Source organism: Leptonychotes weddellii, chromosome 12, assembly GCF_054177405.1.
Source record: "Leptonychotes weddellii isolate Sample4059 chromosome 12, ASM5417740v2, whole genome shotgun sequence".
NCBI lineage: Eukaryota > Metazoa > Chordata > Mammalia > Carnivora > Phocidae > Leptonychotes > Leptonychotes weddellii.
This window is the reverse complement of record NC_138380.1, coordinates 69,214,433-69,237,906: the sequence shown is the minus strand read 5'-3', so window position 1 is coordinate 69,237,906 and position 23,474 is coordinate 69,214,433. Positions and strand designations below refer to the sequence as shown.

The 23,474-nt window shown below is 40.2% G+C and overlaps 1 protein-coding gene across 1 annotated transcript in view; it reads left to right on the top strand.

Annotated features, from left to right (window-relative positions):
- Positions 1-23,474, top strand: part of GRM3 (glutamate metabotropic receptor 3) — a 202,163-nt gene that overhangs the window by 90,729 nt on the left and 87,960 nt on the right. The window contains exon 2 of the mRNA XM_081800623.1: positions 19,036-19,648. Within this exon, the coding sequence (XP_081656749.1) occupies positions 19,181-19,648 (468 nt within the window). The 5' untranslated portion in view covers positions 19,036-19,180. The remainder of the gene's footprint in view (positions 1-19,035; positions 19,649-23,474) is intronic.

Sequence of the window (23,474 nt, the reverse complement as noted above, 5' to 3'; positions counted from 1 at the left end):
AACATTAAATTGAGGATGGAAAAAAAAAATGTGCAAGTCAAAGTATACCTTAGAAATCATTCAGTCCAACCCCTTTGCTCTACAGATTGGAAAACGAAAGCTCAAGAGACTGTCCAAGGTCACATAGTTCATCAGCAGCCAGCCACGGCCTTCCTCACCTTTGTTTCTCCTTCTAGGCCAGGATGAATGCCTCACCTGATGGATTTGCTAAAGCCAAAATCAGGAAAGCTGATTGCATGGGGCTCCTATCACTGTCCTCAAAGAGAATACGGGACAAAGATCCAGTGGTACTTTTAGTGATTCTTAGATGAAGTAGAACACTTGGAGTCAGCTTCTTTGAATAAGTCTTGGCAGACATCATGCAACTTTGGCCTGACAAAAATTAAAAAGAGCCAAGCGCCCCATAATAGCTTCCAATTCTAATGTCGACTCTGTGCTGATCTTGCAGAAAGAGCACAGCAAAGACCACCGACACCTTTCAATGGGGACAACACGCTCAGAGAGGACTTCGGAGTCATAAACTCAGTTCCAGTTCTGGCTCCAATTTCAAGTGATTTAATAACATGAACAAGACCACTCACTGTTCCCAGCCCTCAGAGGAGCTGGAAGAGACATTTTAGAAGTTTGCTTCCACATAGAAGTGTCCACGATTCCATTATGCATCCAATTATCCCAAGAAAAATTTAAGCAGGTCAACCTTGAGCCAGGCAGTGAAAAGTTAGCATCCACACCAGCTTCACTAAGTTTCAGTACACTCCACCAAACTGTGTCTCATCCATAAAACGTGGTCTCTGTTACAGCTTCTAAACCCTCCCTAACATGTATCAAAACAGAAATGATAATGCACCTTCTAATATCTAGGGGTTAAGTGGGATTTCAAAGCTATTATTTTAAAAGAAAATCGACAGATTTATTTTTCTCTATTTCAGGCCTATTTTCTGGGAGCCCATTTTATCTCATAAAATGGCTTTTCCATGGGCAATCGTGATATTTAATATCCTCAGTCTTCTACATAAATCAAAGCCTCTTTTCTCCTTATAGGTGTGTTCTCTGGACACTCTCATTTGTCCACATCATTAGGTACTGAAGAGTTTCAGCCTCAAGCACATTCCACAGAGTCCAAGTATAACCTCAACACAAGTACCTAAAGAGATCAATAAAAACCTCAGGAAGACTCTGTTGGAATATCTCGGTATCATCAGCTCTGGCTGGCAGCTCAGCTCTACCCGTTTCTTGCTCCTGCGTCCCACCGCGGTCACATCCTAAGTGGTAACGATCTCAAATACCAACACAGTGAGGGGAAGTATCATCCACTGTTTTTATTAATGATTTCTTCAAGATCCCGTCACAGTCCAATAAACATGGAGTTGTTCAATGTGGTGCTTCCAAAAGCAGCTAATAGCAGGATGTCATTTGGAGCAGCTCGGGCTCAGTTACAAAACCCTTGCTCTGTTAATTGTGATTTCACGGCCCACTGAACAGCGCCGGCCCTAGCGAGCGCTTGTGGCGGGAGCAGTTAGCGTTCTGCGCTCTGGGGCGCGCCCCTCTCCACTGTTGTTTTTCCTGTCGCCCCTGCGGTTGACTTGTCCTTTTTCAAAAGCCCAGTATAGTGAAGTAGCAGCAGCCTTTTCTTTTTTCTTCACCTGTTAGGAGACAGCCTGTGGATACACCTGTCATTTTGCTTTTGGCTTTTGTTTTAATCTTTCACTTTTTCACCATTGTCCTCAGGGCAGAAGCATGTGGCCAATGTGTGCTTTCTTTCTACAGCTGGCTGCCCTTGATCCCTGGAATTGAACACTAGAATACCTCCTTCTCTGCCTTGGCTCACCCACACCAATATCTTGCCCCCCGCCTTTTCTTTTAACCTAACTGTCCCCTCGGGAAAGGACATGATTTTCTAATGGAAGAAATCTGTCAGCAGGAATTCCAAATCATTTCGGGGAAAAGTAACAGGTCTCTATCTAGAAGAACATATTCGAAGAAACTTGCACAGTATGTTACATCCACAGATGTTCCCAAATGCGTACTACATACAGACGAGATTTTATCCATGGCTGGGGTCCTAGCCTAAGTTTTATTTATTTATTTTTTAAGATTTTATTTATTTATTTGACAGAGAGAGAGACAGCGAGAGAGGCAACACAAGCAAGGGGAGTGAGAGAGGGAGAAGCAGGCTTCCCGCGGAGCAGGGAGCCCGATGCGGGGCTCAATCCCAGGATCCTGGGATCATGTCCTGAGCCGAAGGCAGACGCTTAATGACTGAGCCACCCAGGCTCCCCCTTACCTAAGTTTTAAAGCCACACTTCAGGGGCGCCTGGGTAGCACAGTCAGTTAAGTGACCGACTCTTGGTTTTGGCTCAGGTCACGATCTCAGGGTCGTGAGAATGAGCCCCACATCAGGCTCCCTGCTTAGCACAGAGTCTGCTTGAGACTATCTCGTCTTCTCCCTCTACCCCTCTGCCCCCCACCCTGTGCTCTCTCTAAAAATAAATAAACAAATCTTAAACAACAACAACAAAAAAAGCCAGACTCTAAAAGAGGGATCTCCTTACATCATAGAACTCAGATTCTTCATATGAAAATTGAGAAGATCAAGGGTCAGGCTCAGTGATTTCTAAGGCTTTCCTACTAAAATATCTTATAACCCACTAATACTCAGATTTTAAAAACAAGTATACACATCTCATTGTGATGCAGAGAATAGTGACCATTTGGAGAAAGAGGCAGTGGAACTAGTGAAAGAAGAACTATACTGTGAAATTTCTCATTGAATTAGACCGCTGTCCCGTTGTTCGCTAGTTGTCATAAAATCAGCTCAAAACCCTAAAAAGAACCGTAATCTTGTCCTTTTGTCTCACCCATGACAAAGATAGTGGCATTGTTCTTGCTATCCATATGCCAAGTCTCCACAGCTCTAATACGCATTCCAGAAGAGCATGAGAGGGCAAATGTTTAAGAATTTGTTTCGGTCAACATGCAAACACTTTTAACGTACTCAGATGCCAACATTCAAGGGATTTCAGGTAAAAATCTATGCAACATCAGTAATATTGAAGGAAATCCATATGCCCATTCTTTGGGCAGTTTTCACTAAAATATATAACTAAAATTTGATATTCTCATCAAAAAAAAAAAGCTCATTTTCTAATTCTTATTACCACTACAAGTTTTCCACCTAATGAAGAAATAACGTTTTCAAACAAAATCTGCTTTCCCCTGGGTACTCCGTTTTCCTCTGGGTGTCATCCTTTGGGCGACATGTATGTGTCCCACCACAGATCCCATCAAGCAGCAGCCCTCCCATTGTGAAATGGGTCACTGGTCGGATGTGGCGGGAGATGCTTGGCTAGTTTCACATCCATACCACTGGGACCATTTTGCCTACAGTTTCACAGCAATTGCAGTTCAGGGCTTTCAAAATTCCCCAAGGTTATTACTCCATATGTATGCTAAACAGCAGGGTGTAAATGTCTTGTGCTAAGCCACAAGTTAAAGAAACATCTGGACGGTGGATGGAGTTGGCTCTGAAGATGGCCCCGATGAGACGACTAATAGATGCCAGGTGTGGAAACAAATTCATGTCCAAAGTTCCCCTCCATGGTTAGGATCATTTCAAAATGTCATGGCCTAGAGGAAAGGGTCTCCTGAAACTAAACTGGACCGTGTATAGACTTGAGACAAGATACTTTTGAGACCATAATACTGTAGGAATTTAAGGTTAGCAAACACACATGTGTACAAGGAAAGCAAAACCCCAGAAAGCTACTGCAAGTGATGTCCACATCATGTTCTTCTCATCTGCCTTTCAGAAAGAATCTCCTGGGATGTTAGGACACGATCCTCAAGAGCAGGGGATTATAATAGGAGGGTCAAAGAACTGGGTATCAGATAGATCTGTTCTGAGTGACAGGAATCCTGAGCAAGTAGTAGTTAAATTTGCCCCTAAGCCAATTTTACTCATCTCCTTACAACAGAAGATCTGGAAGAAGTAAATGAGTATGTATATGTAAATGAGGATGAGTTCAAAAAATATTAATGACTTTTTCCATCCAGGAAGGAAGTGTCTAGTGAAAAAGAAAACCAGGAGGTCTTGTAAAGTGTGACACAAAGGAGAAAAATATTCATTTACTTAGTTAACAAATATTTTTTTGCATACCTGCTATGTGTTATCTGGCAACACATCCATCGCAAGGCAGGATGATAGTAACCGACACAGATCTGCTGGTACTCACGAGCATAGCTGTGATAACCAGACAAAGTTTGCCAGGTAGCGTGTACCACAGTTTATGACCCATGACTCACTTTTGAAATAATGGACTATGACCACACATGTAATATAAGTATTTTATAGAAGAATGCAACCTGGACAGATCAAGTGATGTCAACTCTATGAGTCCTGTGAGCTAAAACACTGAATTAATTTGTCCAGATTTGGAAAAATAGGTTGAGTTAAGATTGCAAAGGAAAAGCATAAAATATTATCTTCGTGTTTTCTGGGGGCTAAAGAAAATGGGCCGTAAAAGAGAAAGAAGTGAACGGGTAAAGGGCTAGACACTGGTGATGCTAAGACTAAATTGAGTGAGACAAGTGATATTTGAATCTGTTCAAGTGGCCACAGGTAAGGCATACGAATTTAGAGCAGTATCTCGAACAGCTGGTTGGAGAGAAGACAGGTGTGTGAAATTCAGCACACGAGGGCTACAGTGGGCAGAACCAAACCTAGAGGAGATGGACGCTATCCAACAGTGGTTGCAGGGAACGGAAAGCCAAACTTGCAGCTACTGTGATCAAAACAGCAACCGGGATAGGAGGAAAGCTTGAGTTTCCAAGAAAATAATGTGTACCTAAAAGATTAGGATAGGAAGAATAATTAAAATCAGCTTTCTATACAATTATTTGTGACCTTTTTAAATGAGAGTCCAGTGCGAGCAGAGATATGGAGCATCAGAAAGATACTAGAAGCAGATGCCTGCTTATGCACTCTCACATAATACCTGATGGTGAGCATGTGTCCCAGTTGTCTGAAATGGCACCAGGCCCCACAGAGGGCAGGATGGACACACTAAAAAATTAACCGTATCTGGAAAGGACAGTAGTATCCTCTGCCCTGACAGTTTGTCATCCTACCTTGACATGATCATCTAGCCTAATCTGTGTGGTAGAGACAAACAGTTATGGCAGTAAGAAGAGGCATCTTTTCGTCCTTACCAGGTTTGGCACCCTGGAGTGCTCTACCAACATTAGTTTGGGTGACATTGCACATTTAGCTTTTAATGGCTATCATAGTCCCCAGAAACCATATTTTCTTGAATGTAGCAGGGATTCTGTCCCACTCATCCTTACATCCTTAGAACCTACCAGAGGGCCTGACGTGTCATAGATTCAGTAAGTGATTTTTAAGAAATTATTGAACTTAATTTCTTGAACACTGGAACATGATAAAGTCCAGGATTAATTCCATTCACTTTTCAGAACACACACAGTAAAAGCAGCGGTTGCCCCACCTCAGAATGGGCTCCTCTGATTGGAGCTTATCACCTTATCAGCCTGAGCGGGTAAATCACATCATCATCAGGCTGCACGTGACTGGTGTACTGGCCTATGGCATGCTGATTCTTGATTTCTGCTGACATACAAGAAGGAGAACACAGTGGCTAGCTTCCAGCTATAAAGAGAAGGAGGCCCCTGCATGGCCAACACTCACTCACTAAGAGGTAAGGCCCCTCATCGTACACCAGGGCCTCTCCCCAGGCAGTAAGGGATTCTCTCCTGAGGCCGAGCATCGTCAATAAGCCCACAGTTGCAAGTTTATGTCATTACCCTTGTGGCCAATTTGTGCTACAAAACCATTAAAACACACACACACAGTTACTCTAGGCATTCTTTTTCACTTTAGCCTTGCTTTTTCATTTTAAAATTTTCACTGAAGTGTAATATACAGACAGAAACATGCATCCATCGTAATGGTGTAGCTTGATGACTTTTCACACACAACACCCCCCATGAAACAAGAGCCCAGATCAATAAATAGGAAGTTACCAGCACACAAGAAGGGCCCCCACGCTTCCTTCCAGGCACTAACTTCCCAGATCCCCAAGAGTGAAATCCATCCTGACTTCCAACACCAGAGATTACTTTTCCTTGGTTTTGGCTTTTGTACAAGCAGATTGAGACTGCGTGAGCTCCTTTGTGTCTCAGGCCGCCCCTTCCTTGCCTGGGGAAATGGGCTTTTGTGTAATAGCCGAGTGCCATAATTCCACTCTGGTAACTTGGGTGTAACACAAGAAAAGGAAGGCCCGCCTTGAGGCTGTGTTCGAGGAGGGTTTTGTGTTCTACTTGGTCTTTTTTTTTTAAATACAGATAAAGTCAGAACCAGTTTAAAAGTTCAAGCTCTACAAGAGACACGTTAGTCCTGCTGGTTGCAAATCTCTATGCCTCCAGTTACAGCTTTGTGTTAGCAGCTCCCCACATTTCGCTGTGTCCTGAGCCAGAGGGATCGGTTCTCCCTGGAAAGCACGCGGGGAAGAAAAAGAAGATGGCACAAGGCAGCCTGGACTTGTTGGCACAGGCATGAGCAGTTGCCATGGAATTTAAAGACTAATAAGCATTCCAGCCACGAGGGCCCAAAACCTTTGCACCTGAGGCTCTGATGTTTTGTGATAATGAAAATTAAGACCCTTTGTGGGCAGAATTGTAAACATTCTGTTCTTAGTGTACAAGTCAGTGAACGTCCTAGTCCAGATGGACTTAGAACGAGAGGTGTCCAGCCCTCTCTCAATAAAATTCAGTCTGACAGGAAAGGATTAAGGGACAAAAACATGTTTTCAGGAGAAAGGGAATAAATCAATTCGCTATGAGCACCTTGCATCTTTTTCTTAGGTGATCACTTTCCACTTTCTCCTGGCATTTTATGGTCTCTAGCACCCATAAACGCCAAACAATCCAGAATTTACCCGACATCGAGGAGCTTTTAGGTCCCACCTGGCATCATTCAGCCAACCAGGGATTCTCCCAAGATCACTCCTAAACTTCAGCCAAGTGAAAGTCAGCATAATAGAGGATGACCACCAGGTGGTTCTGGTCACTGATTGAGGAAATAAAGACTGGGCAATTAAAGTGATCCAGTCCTGAAACAACACTGGCTTTGGACTCCAGGTGGTTACATGGAGAGTCCAGAATACCCCCCAACTACACTGGAGCCAATAGCAAATTATCCTCACTCCCCAAAATTTTAATAGTAGCTAAGAGGTACTGAGCTAATGTTTTGTATTATTTCATTTAATCCTATAAACAAGCCCATGAGATAGATACCACCATTGACTCCATTTGACACATATGTAAAACAAGGAACAGGAAGGTGGTCACATGCCAACATTATAGATTCAAACATGTGTTTGACTATAGAGCCCACATTGTTTAACAGTGTCTTTCAACTTTTTTTTGGCCATGAGCCAGTAAGAAATTATTTTACATTGTAACCCAAGACATACACTCATACACACCAAAAAAAGTTTTAGAACTAATACTCAGCCTTACTACAAGCCTTGGATCAGTGTTTTGGTATTTTCTATTCTATTTTAAATTCCTCCATTTCCTTTTAAAATGCTCATTGCAAGTCACTAATGTATTTCATGACACAAGAATAGCTTGTGATCTGCAGATAGAAAAACCCTGATTGAAGAAGGCAGTATGCAGTATTGCTTTCCCAGGCTTTTCCTATTTGATTCTCTAGGAATAGACTTTAAGACCATATTGTTAAATATACCACTAGCGGTGTGCTGGTAAATGTTTAAGTACCTGATCTGTAGGATCTATGAGGAGAAACTGATTGTTAATGTTTGCTGATTTCTGCAATGTAAATATTCCCATCATGCTAATTTGAAGCTACCAATGTGATACCACTGACACACAGAATTGGGAAGAAATACATATACTTGGCCCTTGAGAGCTCACACCAGCTGACTAAAGCCCACTAATAATTTTCTCTAAAATTTTTCCACAAAGAAGAACTGGAAAAATGTCTTTTAAAGTCACATCCGTGACCAGAGAACTCCATCACACTGTAGATAATTTGTCAATGGCATTTCATTGGCTGGCTTTGAATTGTCTATTTGATGAGGGAAGCATTATTCTATGCCCATGATTTCACAGTGGCTGGTATGTACAAGTTGTTTCTATTTGAGTATGGAGTTCATAAGTGCTATAACTTGAAGAACACCAATTAGGCCCTCATACTGCATTATACATACATTGAGGTATCTAAAATTCCACGATTTAAAATGTTTCTCTTTCCTTAAGCCAGTGCTTTGCCCATTGAAAATTTGACCATCCCTAAATGGTTAACAAGCTAACTTACATTAATGTACTGAAAACTGACAGCTTAATATAACAGATGACTTCACTTGTTACCAGTAAGTTTTGAGAAAATGGGAATCCTGATAAAAGCATGAAAGAAGGGATGACTAGGGTAGTTGCATTTCTAAGAAAACCCATTCATAGATGGGGTAACACAATGGGAACCATCATGAACTCTGGGTCCATCTGAGATTCTGGACAGAATCAGGCATCTATGGAAGGGCATACCTGGGTAGGAGAAAATTGCAGGATTAAATAAAATGATCTACATAAAACATTAATCACAGTTCCTGGCAGAGCATGGGTCTCAATAAATTTTAGTATCTTTAATGGGAAGGAAATGGGAAAAGGAGAGGTTCTACTCAGGAATCATTTAGTGACAAGTGACAAAACAGATTTCAAACTGACTTAAGCAAAAAGAGGAATTTGCTCTCTCACATAACTGGGAAATCATAGCTGGATTAAATAGTATAGATAATATTGTCAGGTTTCACTATTTCTCTGTCTCTTGGCTTTGCACCTCAGGCTCTTGACTCATGGTGGTAAGATGGCTGCCAACAGCTCTGGGCTTATATCCATTTCTCTAAGTCACTCTAACAGAAAGAGGATTCTTTTCTCCTGATGGTTCTAAAAAGTGTTCTCAGATTAACCCTGGTTGGCAATGATTTGGTCACAGACTCATCCCAGAACCAATTGCTGTGGCCAGGGACACATAGCACATTCTGGTTCATCATATGTATCACAAGCCACCTATCAAGCCAGGAATGGATTAACCCTACCTTATGAACATATGTGTTGGTTCCCCAAGAAAAAATGTGGTACAGTTTCTACAAAAAAGATTAGAAATGGACACTAATCAGTGAAACTACAAGGGAAAATCCAGTTTTGTCCTAGGAATGAGAATGTTGCTTAAAACTGAAACTTTCCTCAAATTTCCCAACATTTTATTCAGCTAGTCAATTCAGGAATGATATTCAAAATGTTTAACAACTAGCATCATGTTATGAAAATGGACAACAACCATACCTTTGGCACTGGAAACTAAAGATCCTCCTGTACCAGAATTTAACACTTTTGTTGCTGGGTCATGAGGAAATTGGGAAAAGTGATGGAGAGGAAAAGTGAGCAGAGGAGGAACCAGAGCAACCAGGAAAGTGGAGGAATATTCAGAGGGCTTAGTGGATTTACTGTTCACCAACCAAACGGAAGTATTTTAATACTTTAACAACTAGTACAACTGTACCAGTGTATACCAGTTGGGTTTCATCCTTCATTGAATCTATTAGCAGCTTTATCATAAAGAAGAATATGTTATTGGGTATTACCTATCTTACTTTTGGAAGAATGGCCTTTGAATTATGAGATTGTTCTATTAGCAGGAGGACTCTAGAAGGTGCAAAAAGGTTTTCAGCTAACAGGATCTAAGAAAAATGCAAACATATACACAGAGAGAAATAAAATCAAACTATAATAGACAAAATGGTAGTGGAACCCATATTTTCTTACCATTTTTTATTTGTGACAAATATAGTTTTCATGAACTCATTCTAACAATACCTGGTAGCTAGACTTAATGGATATTCTTCTACATTAACCCATACATTTACCATATCTGGTGCCCTTCATTCCCTCCTATACATTTGAATTTCCATCTGGTGTCATTTCCTCTTTGAAGTAATTCCTTTAACATTTCTCATATTTTAAGTCTGCTGGCAATGAAATCTCTCACTTTTAGTTGCCTGAAAAATCTGTAATTCACCTTCCTTCTTGAAGCATATTTTAACTGGAAAAAGAATTTGGGGATGCTTGGCCAGTTCCCTTCCCCCCGCCAGAACTTTAAAGATGTCACATTCCACTGGGTTATGGCTATCAGTGATTCTGATGAAAAGTGAGCCCTCATTCATATTGTTACCCTGCACATATGTGCTCTTTTACTCTGTTTTCCCTTTGTCTTTGGTTTTAACAAATTGACTATGATTTGCCTAGAGTATAGTTTTATTTGTATTTATCCTGCTTAGAGTTTGCTGAGTTCCTTGGTTTTGTAAACTCAAATTGCATGTGTATTAGACCACTTAATATCGTCCAAGTGAACACTGAAGCTTTGGTCAAATTTTTTCAATGTTTTCTCTCTCTAGTCAGATTGGATTATTTCTTTTCATCTGTCTTCAAATTTATTTTGTTTTTTGTTTCATTTTGTTTTTTTGGTTTTTATTATTTTACCATCTCCAATTCGTTGTGTCCCCTCACACACATTTCATATTCAAATATTGTACTTTTGAGTTCTAGTATTTGTGTTTTTTTAAACTTTCCATTCTCTCATGAGATTTCTCATCTATTCATTCATATATTTAAATCTTTGAACATATTTATAATAGTTTACTTAAAGTTCTTGTCTGCTAATTTCAAAATAGGAGTCATTTCAGGGCCTATTTCTATTTAATGCTTTCTCTCTGTACTCTGGGTCTCATTTTCCTGTTTTCTTATATATCAAACAATTTTTAATTGTATACTAGTTATTGTGGAATTATACTGAAGGCAGTCTAAATTATATCATCTTCCTTTAAGAGTTTTGAGTTTTGGCTTAGCAAGCAATTAAATAACTGGTGGATAATTTTAGTTTCGTTAGACTTAGTTTTAGTCTCATTAGGGCAGGTCTATTTTAGATGTAGTCCTGTAACATGCCCCTCATTCCTGAGCTTGGCCCTTACTTATAGAGGGTAGCCTTTCTGAGAATTTAATTGAAAGTACAATAATGCCTGGTGTGGTCTCTCCACTGGAGCTGGGATAGAACTTCATTAATTTTCTGATATGCATGACCTCTGATATTGACATTTATCTCTCAAACTTCTTGCAGGCAGGTGATCCCCGCCAGACCTCACTGAATTTACTCTGTATATCACACAACCAGCCTTTGCACCACCTAGTTCTTATGCTCACCATCTCTGTGTAGTTTTCTACCCTACAAATTGCAACCACTTCAGAAACCAAGAACTCTAATCTCTGCCTCTTGAGGTCAACAATACTGTCACTGTCTCAGGGCAGAAATGTGCTCCCACGTAGAATGTTGGGAAATTCATAGAGTAATCATGGAGTTTCCCTCATGTGTTTCTTTCTTTCAAGGGTCATAGCTTGCCTTATATTCTTATATGTTTTGTCCAGTTTTATAGCTACTTTCAGCTGGAGGGCAGATTAAATACCAATTGCTATGACTGGCCAGAAGCAGAAGCCAGCTACAAGTATTCTTTTTTTTTTTTTTTTTAAAGATTTTATTTATTTATTTGAGAGAGAGAGAATGAGAGAGAGCAAGCACATGGGGGGGGGGGTCAGAGGGAGAAGCAGACTCCCCGCCGAGCAGGGAACCCGATGTGGGACTCGATCCCGGGACTCCAGGATCATGACCTGAGCCGAAGGCAGTCGCTTAACCAACTGAGCCATCCAGGCGCCCAAGCTACAAGTATTCTAACAACTTCTTTGACAGTAGGCAAAGATGGTGGTATTTCAGACATTTTACCATTTACCTACTGAGGAAAATTTGAGAGATGGATATGATGTTTTGGGGGAAATAGGATGATATGTGTTGACATGTGTTCTCTTTTTGTAAGACTTTATTGGGCAATAATGATTTTTAAAAAAACTTCCTTAGGTCCTAATTATGTATTTACTTATCACTATTACCTTGAACAATTTGCATTACAAATTTCTTCCTGCCACAATCTCTCCTCAGCAATAGATGATGTAATTCTTTCTCACCAGGAAGAAGTAAAAGTTATTTCATTGTGCAAAATACTTTGACATTATTCAAGAGAAAGAACTATATGCACATAGAACATTATAAATAACAGCCAGTTGATAGATCACATGACCAACAGGTAAAAATGTTCTCCTATGAAAAATATTTCTCCATTTTTTCTCCTTTACCATTTTGTCCAGAGCTAGAGGGAAAGCTTTTGAAAACCCAGTTTCGTATTCTCTGTTCATGCTGACAAACCTATAACTTCTATTAGAGTTGGCAGCTTCTAAGAGGAAAAGGACAAAGGTGGACTGCAGGAAATTGGGGGAGGCTCCAATTCCAAGGCTTTGTAAGGCGGTTAGGAAACTTAAGGATGAAAAAACAGCTGAAATGGCAAAACACACCCACACACACACATAGGAAAATACTGTGCAGTTTGGTGTTTAGAACAGTAAAGATTTACTTTGGTGAAAGTGAATAAATCTTTCATATACTCTATATTGAATGAACCAAGTTAATATTATTGATTGGAAGTAAATTACCAGCAATTACCCTAAGGACTAAAGTTTAGCACAACTGTAAATCTGTTTGCCTACCTCATAAAAACGCTCTTTTCTAAGTTCAGAGGATAAAGGAAATAATATATGTGATTTTTTGCAGGGGTCAGAGGGTCAAAGTTCAAATAGTGAAGTGGGGGTTTCTCCTTTTCTAATCATCAACATCTCTTTCTGGCTCCATCATCCTAACTGGCAGCATCTCCCTCCTCCAGATAGCCACCTAGAGTTTGGGGTCTTCCTCTATCTTCACTGTGAATAAAACAGGATCACAGGAAAGAGCCTGGTCAATTCATTTCCACTACTTGACTTACGTTTTGGTTATGTGAAATTTTATATATATTGTGGTATCTCAAACTTCCTCAAACTAGAAAAATTTGAGAGAAAGCAAAACTTTCCTCCGTAACTTCAAATCTAAATATATGGGCCTTGTCTCCACTCTTCCACCTTGTCATTCATGCATCATGGAACCTGACCTGTAGGTCCTGTGTTGTTTTTCATTCTTCATTTTTCACACCCGTGTATGTCCTATCCTTTCTAATTTCTCCAAGTGCTCTCAACTTTTCTAGTTTTATTCTATATCTTTTTCCTTAAAAATCAGCAATTCAAAGTCAAAGGAAGATTGACAGTTATTTGGGTCAAGTTTCTCTAAGCACCAAAGTTGAATCTTGATCTATAATAAGGGCACTTTGGGGGAAAAAAAAAGGAAAGTGGCCTTTTCAGCTAACTTCTTCATTCTCTGCAGGGAATTTCCATTTTCCCGATCCTCTGACCAATCTCTCAAAAATTTACATGCCACTTGGAATTTATCATTTAACCAGTATGTGACAACTATATACGTGAGGCACTATGGGAAGTAGAGAAATGTCTAAGGCATTGTCCTTAATATCCAATAGCTTACAATCTAAGGAGAAAGAAAGAAAGAACAATTTCCAATTGCTAAATTTCAATTAAAAAAAACCTAAACAAATAAATATAAAACAAAATATGATCATTATGATAAACATAGCACAAACTATATGGGAATTCAGCAAATGGAATTAGACCACCTTACAGTTGGAGTAATTTAAGCCAGATGTTTTAAGCTAGATTTGTTAAAAATGATTGGGTTTTAAGTAGTCAGCTACTTATAATGATTTCTTAAAGACTTCTAGAAAAAAAATACTTTTGTTGCCTAGGAAGAGTAAAGGAATTAGAATTGTGCATGATACGTCCTGCTATTAAAAATGTCAGTAAGCTACAGGCTCTGTTTACCCAATTGAAAAATGGCAGTTCAAGGACAAAAGCCATGTCTTTTATTGCCTGTAATTCTGGCAGCTGAATATTGTATAACCAAATGTGCAACCGAATTTCATAAAATATCACTAACCCTAAATTTTCTCCAAATCAGTTGGATGTGCAAGGAAGGCTTTGAACACTCAAAGCCTTTCAGCAACTTAAGGGTTTCTTTTTAGGAGGGAGTGGGCATGGGGGCTGACCTTATATCTCCCCTGAATAAACTACTTATTCACTGAGTCAAACTGGATTTCATTTTCGACACTGTCCCTGGGCAAAGTCAAGAGAGGAAGGAAAATACATACTAGCATATGCAGAGCATGCAGATGCTTCTTGCCCACATATTCCAGGGGTTATATTCACAGCAAACCTCTGAGATACTATTAATGCACCGATTAATAAAACATTGGTGAGCAGGTTGCCTACAGAGAGGGCTATACATGCTTGTTTATAGTTGACACATCACTCATCATCCCTGAACGGAGAACTCTGACTGCAGAGCCACTGTTCTCCAGCTGCATATGAATGTGGCTACAGTAGGGAGCCTGTTTATCTGGGGAATGTGCTGCTGACTGATTTATAATGAAAGGAACCTGAAAAGAAGTGGTTGGTGCCCTTTGCCACAATCCGATAAGCTGTTACTCAGAGATAAACAGTTGCATTAAATTAAGCATTTTGTCTATTTTCCCATGTTAAATTTTAATTTCCTGTTCTTTTAGCTCTTAGGGCTTCATTTTAAATAATGCTAAGTGTTTTTAAATTATTCATGGCCCTACGGTCATAATCATTTTAAATTTTGCTTTAAGGAAAAGGTAAATAAGAAAATATTAAGACCGTGTATTTAAACATTACTCTAATTGATTTTTAATTTGTAATTCTCTAAGACTACATTAAATGTTACTCCAAGATGCCTTGTCAGAGGGCTTAAAGGAAAAATAATTTACATAACATTGTCAGTCAACTTGTTTTTAAGATCTGTATATCTAATTTTTAAACATATATAATATATGTAATATGTAATGGATTGCTTTTTGAGTCAAGCACTTAATAACAATTACCACCTTAAAGGAAACCCATGGGTAAATTTATTTTTAAGATTTTCATGAATAGGGGCTCCTGGGTGGCTCAGTCGGTTAAGTGTCTGCCTTTGGCTCAGGTCATGATCTCCAGGTCCTGGGATCAAACCCCGCATTGGGCTCTCTGCTCAGCTGGGAGTCTGCTTCTCCCTCTCCCTCTGCTTGTGCTCGCTCTGTCTCTCTCTCTCTCAAATGAATAAATAAAATCTTTAAAAAAATAAAAATTATTAAAAAAAGATTTCATCAATGACAGCGATAGTTGGTAGAAACAGAGATGAGTAGTTTTCCATCACTTTCTAAATCAAAATACCTAAGCATTTAGAATGCCATTTGACAGCAGAGATAATGTCCATTTGTTTGCAATTAAAGTTTATATTCTACATAGCCAGCTCAGAGCCTAGCACACACATAGTAGGTGTTCAATAAATATTTGATGAGTGGATGCATCTCTGATGCTTTGAAATAGGATGATACGCATGTTCCCAAGTTAGTATTCTCCTGACTGAAGTTTTCGCTTGAGTAAATGTAGGTCAATCTGAGGCCACGTCCCTCCCAGCTTCATAGGGACCCACCTCAGCAGCAACTGCCAAATACAAAGGCAGCATTACACCCCAGCATCTTTACAGAATAATTCCTCTAGTTCTACCTGTTAGCGGTCCTACCATCAAAGAGTATAATAGGATAAGAGCCCTTGGGTGATGAAATAAAATAACTCCTTTCTCTACTTTAGTTCCCTTTTACTGTGCCACAAGTAAAATAGTAAAGAGTCATCTGCAAGCATAATAGCATGGATGGCCTTCAGGAAGTACTTGTTGAATACCTTCTGGATTGCAGGCAGACACTAAGCCAGGCCCTGGATACACAACGATAAATAAAACACAGCCCCTACCTGTGAAACGGGTACTGATATGTATTAGGACTTTCAGTGGAATGTGATGTTCCCTTTCAAGTCTGCTTTGGCGAAGAGCATTTTCTTAAGAGAAAATTAAGTTTTCCATAAACTTATATAAGGTCATCTTTATTATTTGAGCAGTCAAACTTTCTTCCGATTCAAAATATATCTACACTTTTTTCATAGGTATATGGTAAGATTGTGTTGATGACCTTCTTTTAATTAGCTATTCTCTTTTATTAGGTCCATAAAACAATTATTTTATAGAGCCATTTCTGCTGATCATTAATGATAATGATCGCAGTGAGTTTTGCCTTCTGTGACTGTTTTGCTTCAAAGGGAACTGCACATAAAGATCAAAGAGAGACTAGAAATTGATATGAAACAAACAAACAAAAAAACCTACCACAGTATCAACTTTTTAAAAAATTATTATTATTAGACTTTCTGGTGCCCTGTGGCAGATCTCCCAGAGAGGCTCTAGGCTAACACTGAGCATTCCAATGACTGCAGTTGTCATTGCTGAGGCTCACACCTAAATAAACAAAACAAAACCCAGATGACTCGTGTGTCTCAAGAAAACAACCCATCACTTGCTCCACGCGAAAGGAACAGAGAGCACGTGGAAAGCCAGGCTTTAAAGGGCACTGCTAACGTGAGAAGGGAGAAATGTCAAAAATGTTGAAGCACGTACTGGACTAGTTCCTGTCTCTAGTTTTTTTGTTGTTGTTGAGATTTGATTTTTTTTCTTCATACCTTAAAAATCCTCAATGTTGTGCTATTTTCCTTATTCCCAATGAGCAGACAAGGAAACAAGTAAGAATTATAATAGCAACAGCAAACATTTCTGGAACTAGCTACAGTAGGAATATAAAGCAGGAAGTAAACGATTTGACTGAGCAAGGAAGATAGGAAAAAATTCTTGGCCTTTCCTGGTGGTGACTACTGAGGTTTAAATGATAAGTGGGTGTTTACCAGACAAATGGATATTGAAGGGCATTTGTGGCAAAGGGAAAAACATGAGCAGAACCAAGGGGCCATCAACATTCTAGATGTCCTCTCAGATAAACATGGTTCGGTAACAGCTGGGACATAAGAGGTAGGATGGAACTGACGGGCCTGGTGAGCAGTGAGACTTGACAGCCAGCCAGGGACAAGATCATAGAGCATGACAAAGTCAATTCTTCAACCTAGAGGCAAAAGGAAGTCAGTACAGATTGACAGGAGATGGGCCATTCTGAACAGCAATTAAGATTATGCATTATTCAAGTACCTTCTCTAATGGGACGCCATTCAGATGATTAACATTTGCTAACCTCTCCGACAGCACACAGGTGGTGTGGCTTTCAGACATCCTAAGTTGAGATGCAGCCAGGAGAGCCCCCTCCTTCATAAAACCCCACATAATCATGCACAGAAGCAGGAGAGTGGACAGGCACACCAAACCACACACAGGGACAGGCACCTGTACCTGTCAGGAGAATGCGCCAGGAATCTCTGCTATCGCCTCTCCCACCCAATTCTAAAAATAGTAAGCTTGCATCATCTGGGGAGAAGGGCAGTGAACAGGCAGAGCGAGGGCGTTGGCCAGTGTTTGCTCTAGCGCTCGGGAGCTGAGTGGCAAGGAGTACAACAGTAGGTCCATTGGGTTCGTGTGCATGCAACCGGGCCACTCCACACCAGGATTCTGAAAAGCTCCCTGAGAAGACCCTAACCTATTGTCAAAACATGATCCTCATAGCTAGGCTTTGTCTGATTCCTAGAAGGTGCATATGTTCTCGCCTTTTTGTAAAAAGAAGCTTGATTTATGGAACTGTCCTAAATTACAACTTGTTATGCAAACCCCCATACTAGTAATCACTATATTCCTCTCAATGTGAGGGCCACATCAGGAGTTGCCTGCCACTGGTTGGAGGAGGCAGAGATCAGCAAATGGACTTTACTCAGCATCTGTAGTACAAGTTATACAATAATAAATCTGAAAATTTTGTACTTGAGGAAGGTTATCTTTTCCTAACTCATAAAAACATGCTTTTAGGGCCTGCAGCAGCTCTACAGAAATCTGCTATGGTCCTGTTAGCGATAACAAGAGCCTACCACAGTGGGGTTATAAACAAGGCGGTGGCTTTGAGAGATGTTAAACAGGTAGACTTTACAGGACTTAGTGGCTAATTAAGTGTGGGAAGGAGTTAAATGGGAAGGGCTCCAGTTTGCAGGTTTCTGGCTTGAAAACCTGGGTACAGAGAAGATCCATTCAGGGATAAGGGAGAAGTTATAACCCAGAGGCCTTGAGATGTCAGAGGAATGTGTAGGCAGAGCTGTTTAGGAGGCAGCTAACCTAGGAGTCATTTCAGTGATAGTGAAACCGTGAAACTGGATGACCTACAGAAGTGGGGGTGGGGAGGAGGGCTTCAACAATGGAATCTGAGATGTAGAAGCAAGAGAACAGAAACCTAGGAAGTTAGAACAGATAGAAAGGAGTCAGAATTTCAATTAAGGTCAAGTAAAATGAGGACTACAATGGGGTCAGTGGATTTGGAAGCTAGTAGATCAGTAGTAGCTTTTTCCAGAGCTCTTTTTTTTTTTTTTTTAAATCAGTGAAGGCAGAATCTTGATCGCAGTGGGCTGAGAGTATCTGAAATGAAGGGAGGGCAGGAATGTGGTTGTAGAAATGCAGAAACACTGAGAGAGTTCTCGTTGTGCTTTGTTTTGTCCCCAAATGGAAAGAAAAGAGTGAATAAAAAGTGGTCATCTATAAATGGAGCTGAAAGAGAAGGGATCAAGACTCATATCCAAGTTACTGCCCTACCAATAGCAAAGTCAATGACTGAGTAGATGGAGTACTGAACTTGGCATTAGGAAAACCAGAGTCTAAACACCACCTCCATTCTAGGTACACTTTTTCAAGTCACTTTACCTCTTTAGTCCTCAGGATCCCTTTCTGGGAGATGGAACGATTGAGCTCTATGTCACCACGTGTTGTAAGGACTGGGTGAGGGTGTCTGTGGGAGAGTGTCTGGTGCAGTGATGCAGTATGTGTTTGCTAAATGCTAACTTGAGTCATGATCCCTTCAAAGATCTGATTGGGGGCCATCCATGCAATCACTGTTGTTTTCTTTACCATTTTTGTACATATATTTTTTATCTCTTTAGGAATTTGGTGACAGGCTCTGTTAGTCTGTTCCTCCCTTATCTGAAGGACAGGCCAAAGACCCAGTTTGGAAATGAGAGAGGAAGACTAGCGGGCAACATTGGCTTCATCCATTGATATCTCCCAAGAGGTACAGAAACAGGATTCATGAAGATGTTGACAAGACTACAAGTTCTCACGTTAGCTTTGTTTTCAAAGGGATTTTTACTCTCTTTAGGAGACCATAACTTTCTGAGGAGGGAGATTAAAATAGAAGGTGACCTTGTTTTAGGGGGTCTGTTTCCTATTAATGAAAAAGGCACTGGAACTGAAGAATGTGGGCGAATCAATGAAGACCGAGGGATCCAACGCCTGGAAGCCATGTTGTTTGCTATTGATGAAATCAACAAAGACAATTACTTGCTGCCAGGAGTGAAGTTGGGTGTACACATTTTGGATACATGTTCAAGGGATACCTATGCATTAGAGCAATCACTGGAATTTGTCAGGGCATCTTTGACTAAAGTGGATGAAGCTGAGTATATGTGTCCTGATGGATCCTATGCCATTCAAGAAAATATCCCACTGCTCATTGCAGGGGTCATTGGCGGCTCATACAGCAGTGTTTCCATACAGGTAAGATTGGCCAGTGCCATTGCTAAAATGTCATGTCTCTTTGGTTTTATGTCCCGGGGAAACAAAAAGAAAATATTCTAATGATTTCATTAATGGATGATATTAACAATATAATTGATGACTTCTATAGGTATTTGATAAGACAGGTTTGCAGAAGGAACATTTCTCTAGCAATGAAAATTGTTTAGAAGTGTATCGGGTAGCTACTGTAGCATAGCAAACTACCCCAAAATTTAATGACTTAAAACAACAATTATTTGGGGGAAATCAGAGGGGGAGACGAACCATGAGAGATGATGGACTCTGAAAAACAAACTGAGAGTTCTAGAGGGGAGGGGGGTGGGACGATGGGTTAGCCTGGTGATGGGTATTAAAGAGGGCACATTCTGCATGGAGCACTGGGTGTTGTGCACAAACAATGAATCATGGAACACTACATCAAAAACTAATGATGTAATGTATGGTGATTAACATAACAATAAAAAAATTTTTAAAAACAATTATTTATTATTATAGTTTTTAATTCTGAAGATCAGCTGGAGTGAGCTGATCGAGGCTGGGTTCAGCTGTGGGTGGCTCTACTCTAGGTTGTCCCTTATTCTCCACCTGGAATCAGTGGGCTAGCCCAAACAAGTTCTTCTCGGAGACATGGTAGATGTGCAAGGGCATGCAAACTTCACTGCACATGCCCCTTCCAGGCTTCTGCTTGTGTCGCATCTGCTAGCAGCCCATTAGCCAAAGCAACAGACAGGACTCAGCCCAGAGTCAAGGAGCAGAGAAATGTGTCCTACCCACAGGACAAGTGCTGCAAAGTTATGTCACCAAGGGGGTGGGGATAAGGTGGCATGATGATTTGAAGCCATCGATGCATCAGCCACAAGAAGAAATAACATCTAAACTCTATTTTTTTACACTAATTTTTACTAAGGCATCATTTTGTTCAGAGATTAATCGTCAACAATTTCTCATGGTGTAAATCTGAAAAATGCACACAGAAAAACCACTGAATTACTACCATAAAGAAAAAAAGGGAACAATTAAGCATGCAACTTAAATTAGAAAGAAAGCTGATAATTGGCTCTCATAATTTTGTTGGGAAAAGAAGGAACATATTATTCAAACTCTAGCAATGCTCACTTACAGGGTCACGGAATTTTAGAGACAGAAAAGAGCTGAGAAATTGTCTAACTCAATCTTGTCACTTTCCCAAGCCCCAGAAAGACTGGTTTCATGAAAACACCCATTGGTAGGTAGCTCAAGAACTAGAACTCAGATCTTGCATACTTTTGTGCTCTTTCAACCATCCCATATGATTTCTATATGTTAGCTGTAGTTCAATATTTTTTGTCACAGTAATAAAAGTCCATGATTCTAAGTCATGTACTTTGCCTCCTACTAAATAACTACAGTCAAAGCCACAAGCACTAAAGGAAGTCAGATTACATTCATGTTGTCTTTATATGTCACAAACCACTGAAATTGGCTCTATCTGCATTGGAATAACCTTATTTCTATCTCCCAGATTCCTTGCATTTAAAATTCTGTGCTGTTCCAAATGAGGTACTTCAAATTTCTTTCCTTCTTCAGAACACACCCTCATATTATGAGTAATTAGGATAATTTGTTTTTCATAAACACCCTTTGACTTCATTAGGTGGATAGAAAATATTACACATCTCAAAGCATGTTATCTTAATTTTGCCACTATTTCTATATTTGGATCAGGAGAGATGGGATTTGCTATTTGAGCAGAGAGAATTAAAAATATGTATCTGTTATCTTTCAATAATAATTTCACCAGATGAGTGTCAATCATTTTATAAATATTTATGTTATACCTGATATTACCACTCGTAAGGGATTACATATATGCTTTTCTGACCTTAGTTTCTCCCAGTGCAGTAAATAACAGTCTGCAACAGATGTGTAAATAACTATTTATCCAAAGTAATTAACAAACTGTGCCAGGCACACAGATTTTTTTTAAATCTAATTTTACTCATTCACTACCTATGTACTCCTCAAAAAAGGGCAAATTGTTTTAGAAAAAAAAAGTCTGGGCTATTAAAATCCTGTACAAGTTCACAAGGGAAGAAGCCACTTCTTAATCATCAAAGGACCTGGCTTATTATTTCATTCCTCTGGCCAATATCACCATAAAGTCACAAATGCTGGTACGGTTTCTGTCTCCATAGTATAACTAAGGAAACCAAAAGGATCATGCTATAATGAAAAGGATATCAATTTTGGCACCGGAAAGACTTGGGTCTTAATTTCAACTCCATCATTTACTGGCCTACCTGTAAAATAAGCAAAATAACATCTATCTTGACAAGTTGTTGAGAGGATAAATTAAGAGTATCTGTGGGAAATGCCTCACCAAAACACTAACAGACTCAATAAACGGTAACTATTTTGTCCCCCACAATGATAGGAAAAGTCAGTGGAAGAGTCATACCTCAAACCAACTCCACGGCCCTCCCAGTGGCCAAACCACTGTTGGAGCCCCATGTACTTCAACAGCAAGTCAATCTGTATATATTCCCTTCTTTGTGTCCTGCACTGTCACAAGGGTAGAAAGACCACTAAAGTAAGAGAGAACACAGGCGTGGCCTCAAGGAACTTAAAATCTGGCTCCAGGTACAGTACTCTTATGAAATAACAGTAGCTACAATTCAGAATATGTTTATGTGGCTCGCAAGGTCAGAAACGACTTTTTGAAAGGTTTTGAGGAAGACTGATAGAATGACAGTTGCACTGGAGAAAGGCTAGGTGGGCCACGGTATGAATGAGATGCTGGAGGCCAATTAGAATATGGTGGTAAATGTCCGGGTGCCAGAGGAAAAGGCCTTGACACAAGTAACAGGGTGAGCTGGAGAGGAAGTACAAAGAGGACTTCACTCCCTCCTAAAAGGACACCTCCTGGTGTCCTGAGTGCTCAGGCTCTGACTAGACCCCACACTGGTCCCGTCCCAGGTAAGCTAGGAGGTGGAGTGATGTGTCTACACACTGGACTCCAGACAGCTTTCCAAGGGACCCTTCCCCACAGGGCCTTGCTTTCAGCTAGGCATCAAGAATGAAGAGAGGTCCTAGGGGGCTCTTAGAGACAGAGCTAGGAATTAAAGTGTGTTATATATTTGAAACAAACCTTTTAATAAGAATTTTAAAACCAATAGTCAAAGGCAATCCAAAGCGATACATTTCTAACGGTGAACTGAAAGCACTCTTGTACACTAAGGAAGAATACATTTTAGGAGAGTGGCTTTTTCAGGGTATCCCTTGCACTCACCTACTGCTCCTGGACTGAATCTCATCATAGACTCCGGTCTCTGGTAACTGTGGTGACAGCGTGTAGCTGGTGGCCACAAAGATTCATTCATGTCAGTCAACACTGCAATCCATTTTTAACTACTTCAGACTCCCTGAATATTTATTGGAAAGTATCTTTGCTTGAACTGAGCAGAGGGAAAAAAGAGGGTGAAGCTGTAGAAGAAATGTACTATCATGAATCCACCACTGTTAAAAACTCCTATCATCTAATTGTAGTGCCCAGTCCCAAACCAGAGCACAGAGTTTTCTGTCACAAAATTGCCTGGTGAGAGAATTTTAGAGAATGAAAATAATCTCGGGGCGCCTGGGTGGCTCAGTTGGTTAAGCGACTGCCTTCGGCTCAGGTCATGATCCTGGAGTCCCGGGATCGAGTCCCGCATCAGGCTCCCTGCTCGGCAGGGAGTCTGCTTCTCCCTCTGACCCTCCTCCCTCTCATGCTCTCTGTCTCTCATTCTCTCTGTCTCAAATAAATAAATAAAATCTTTAAAAAAAAAAA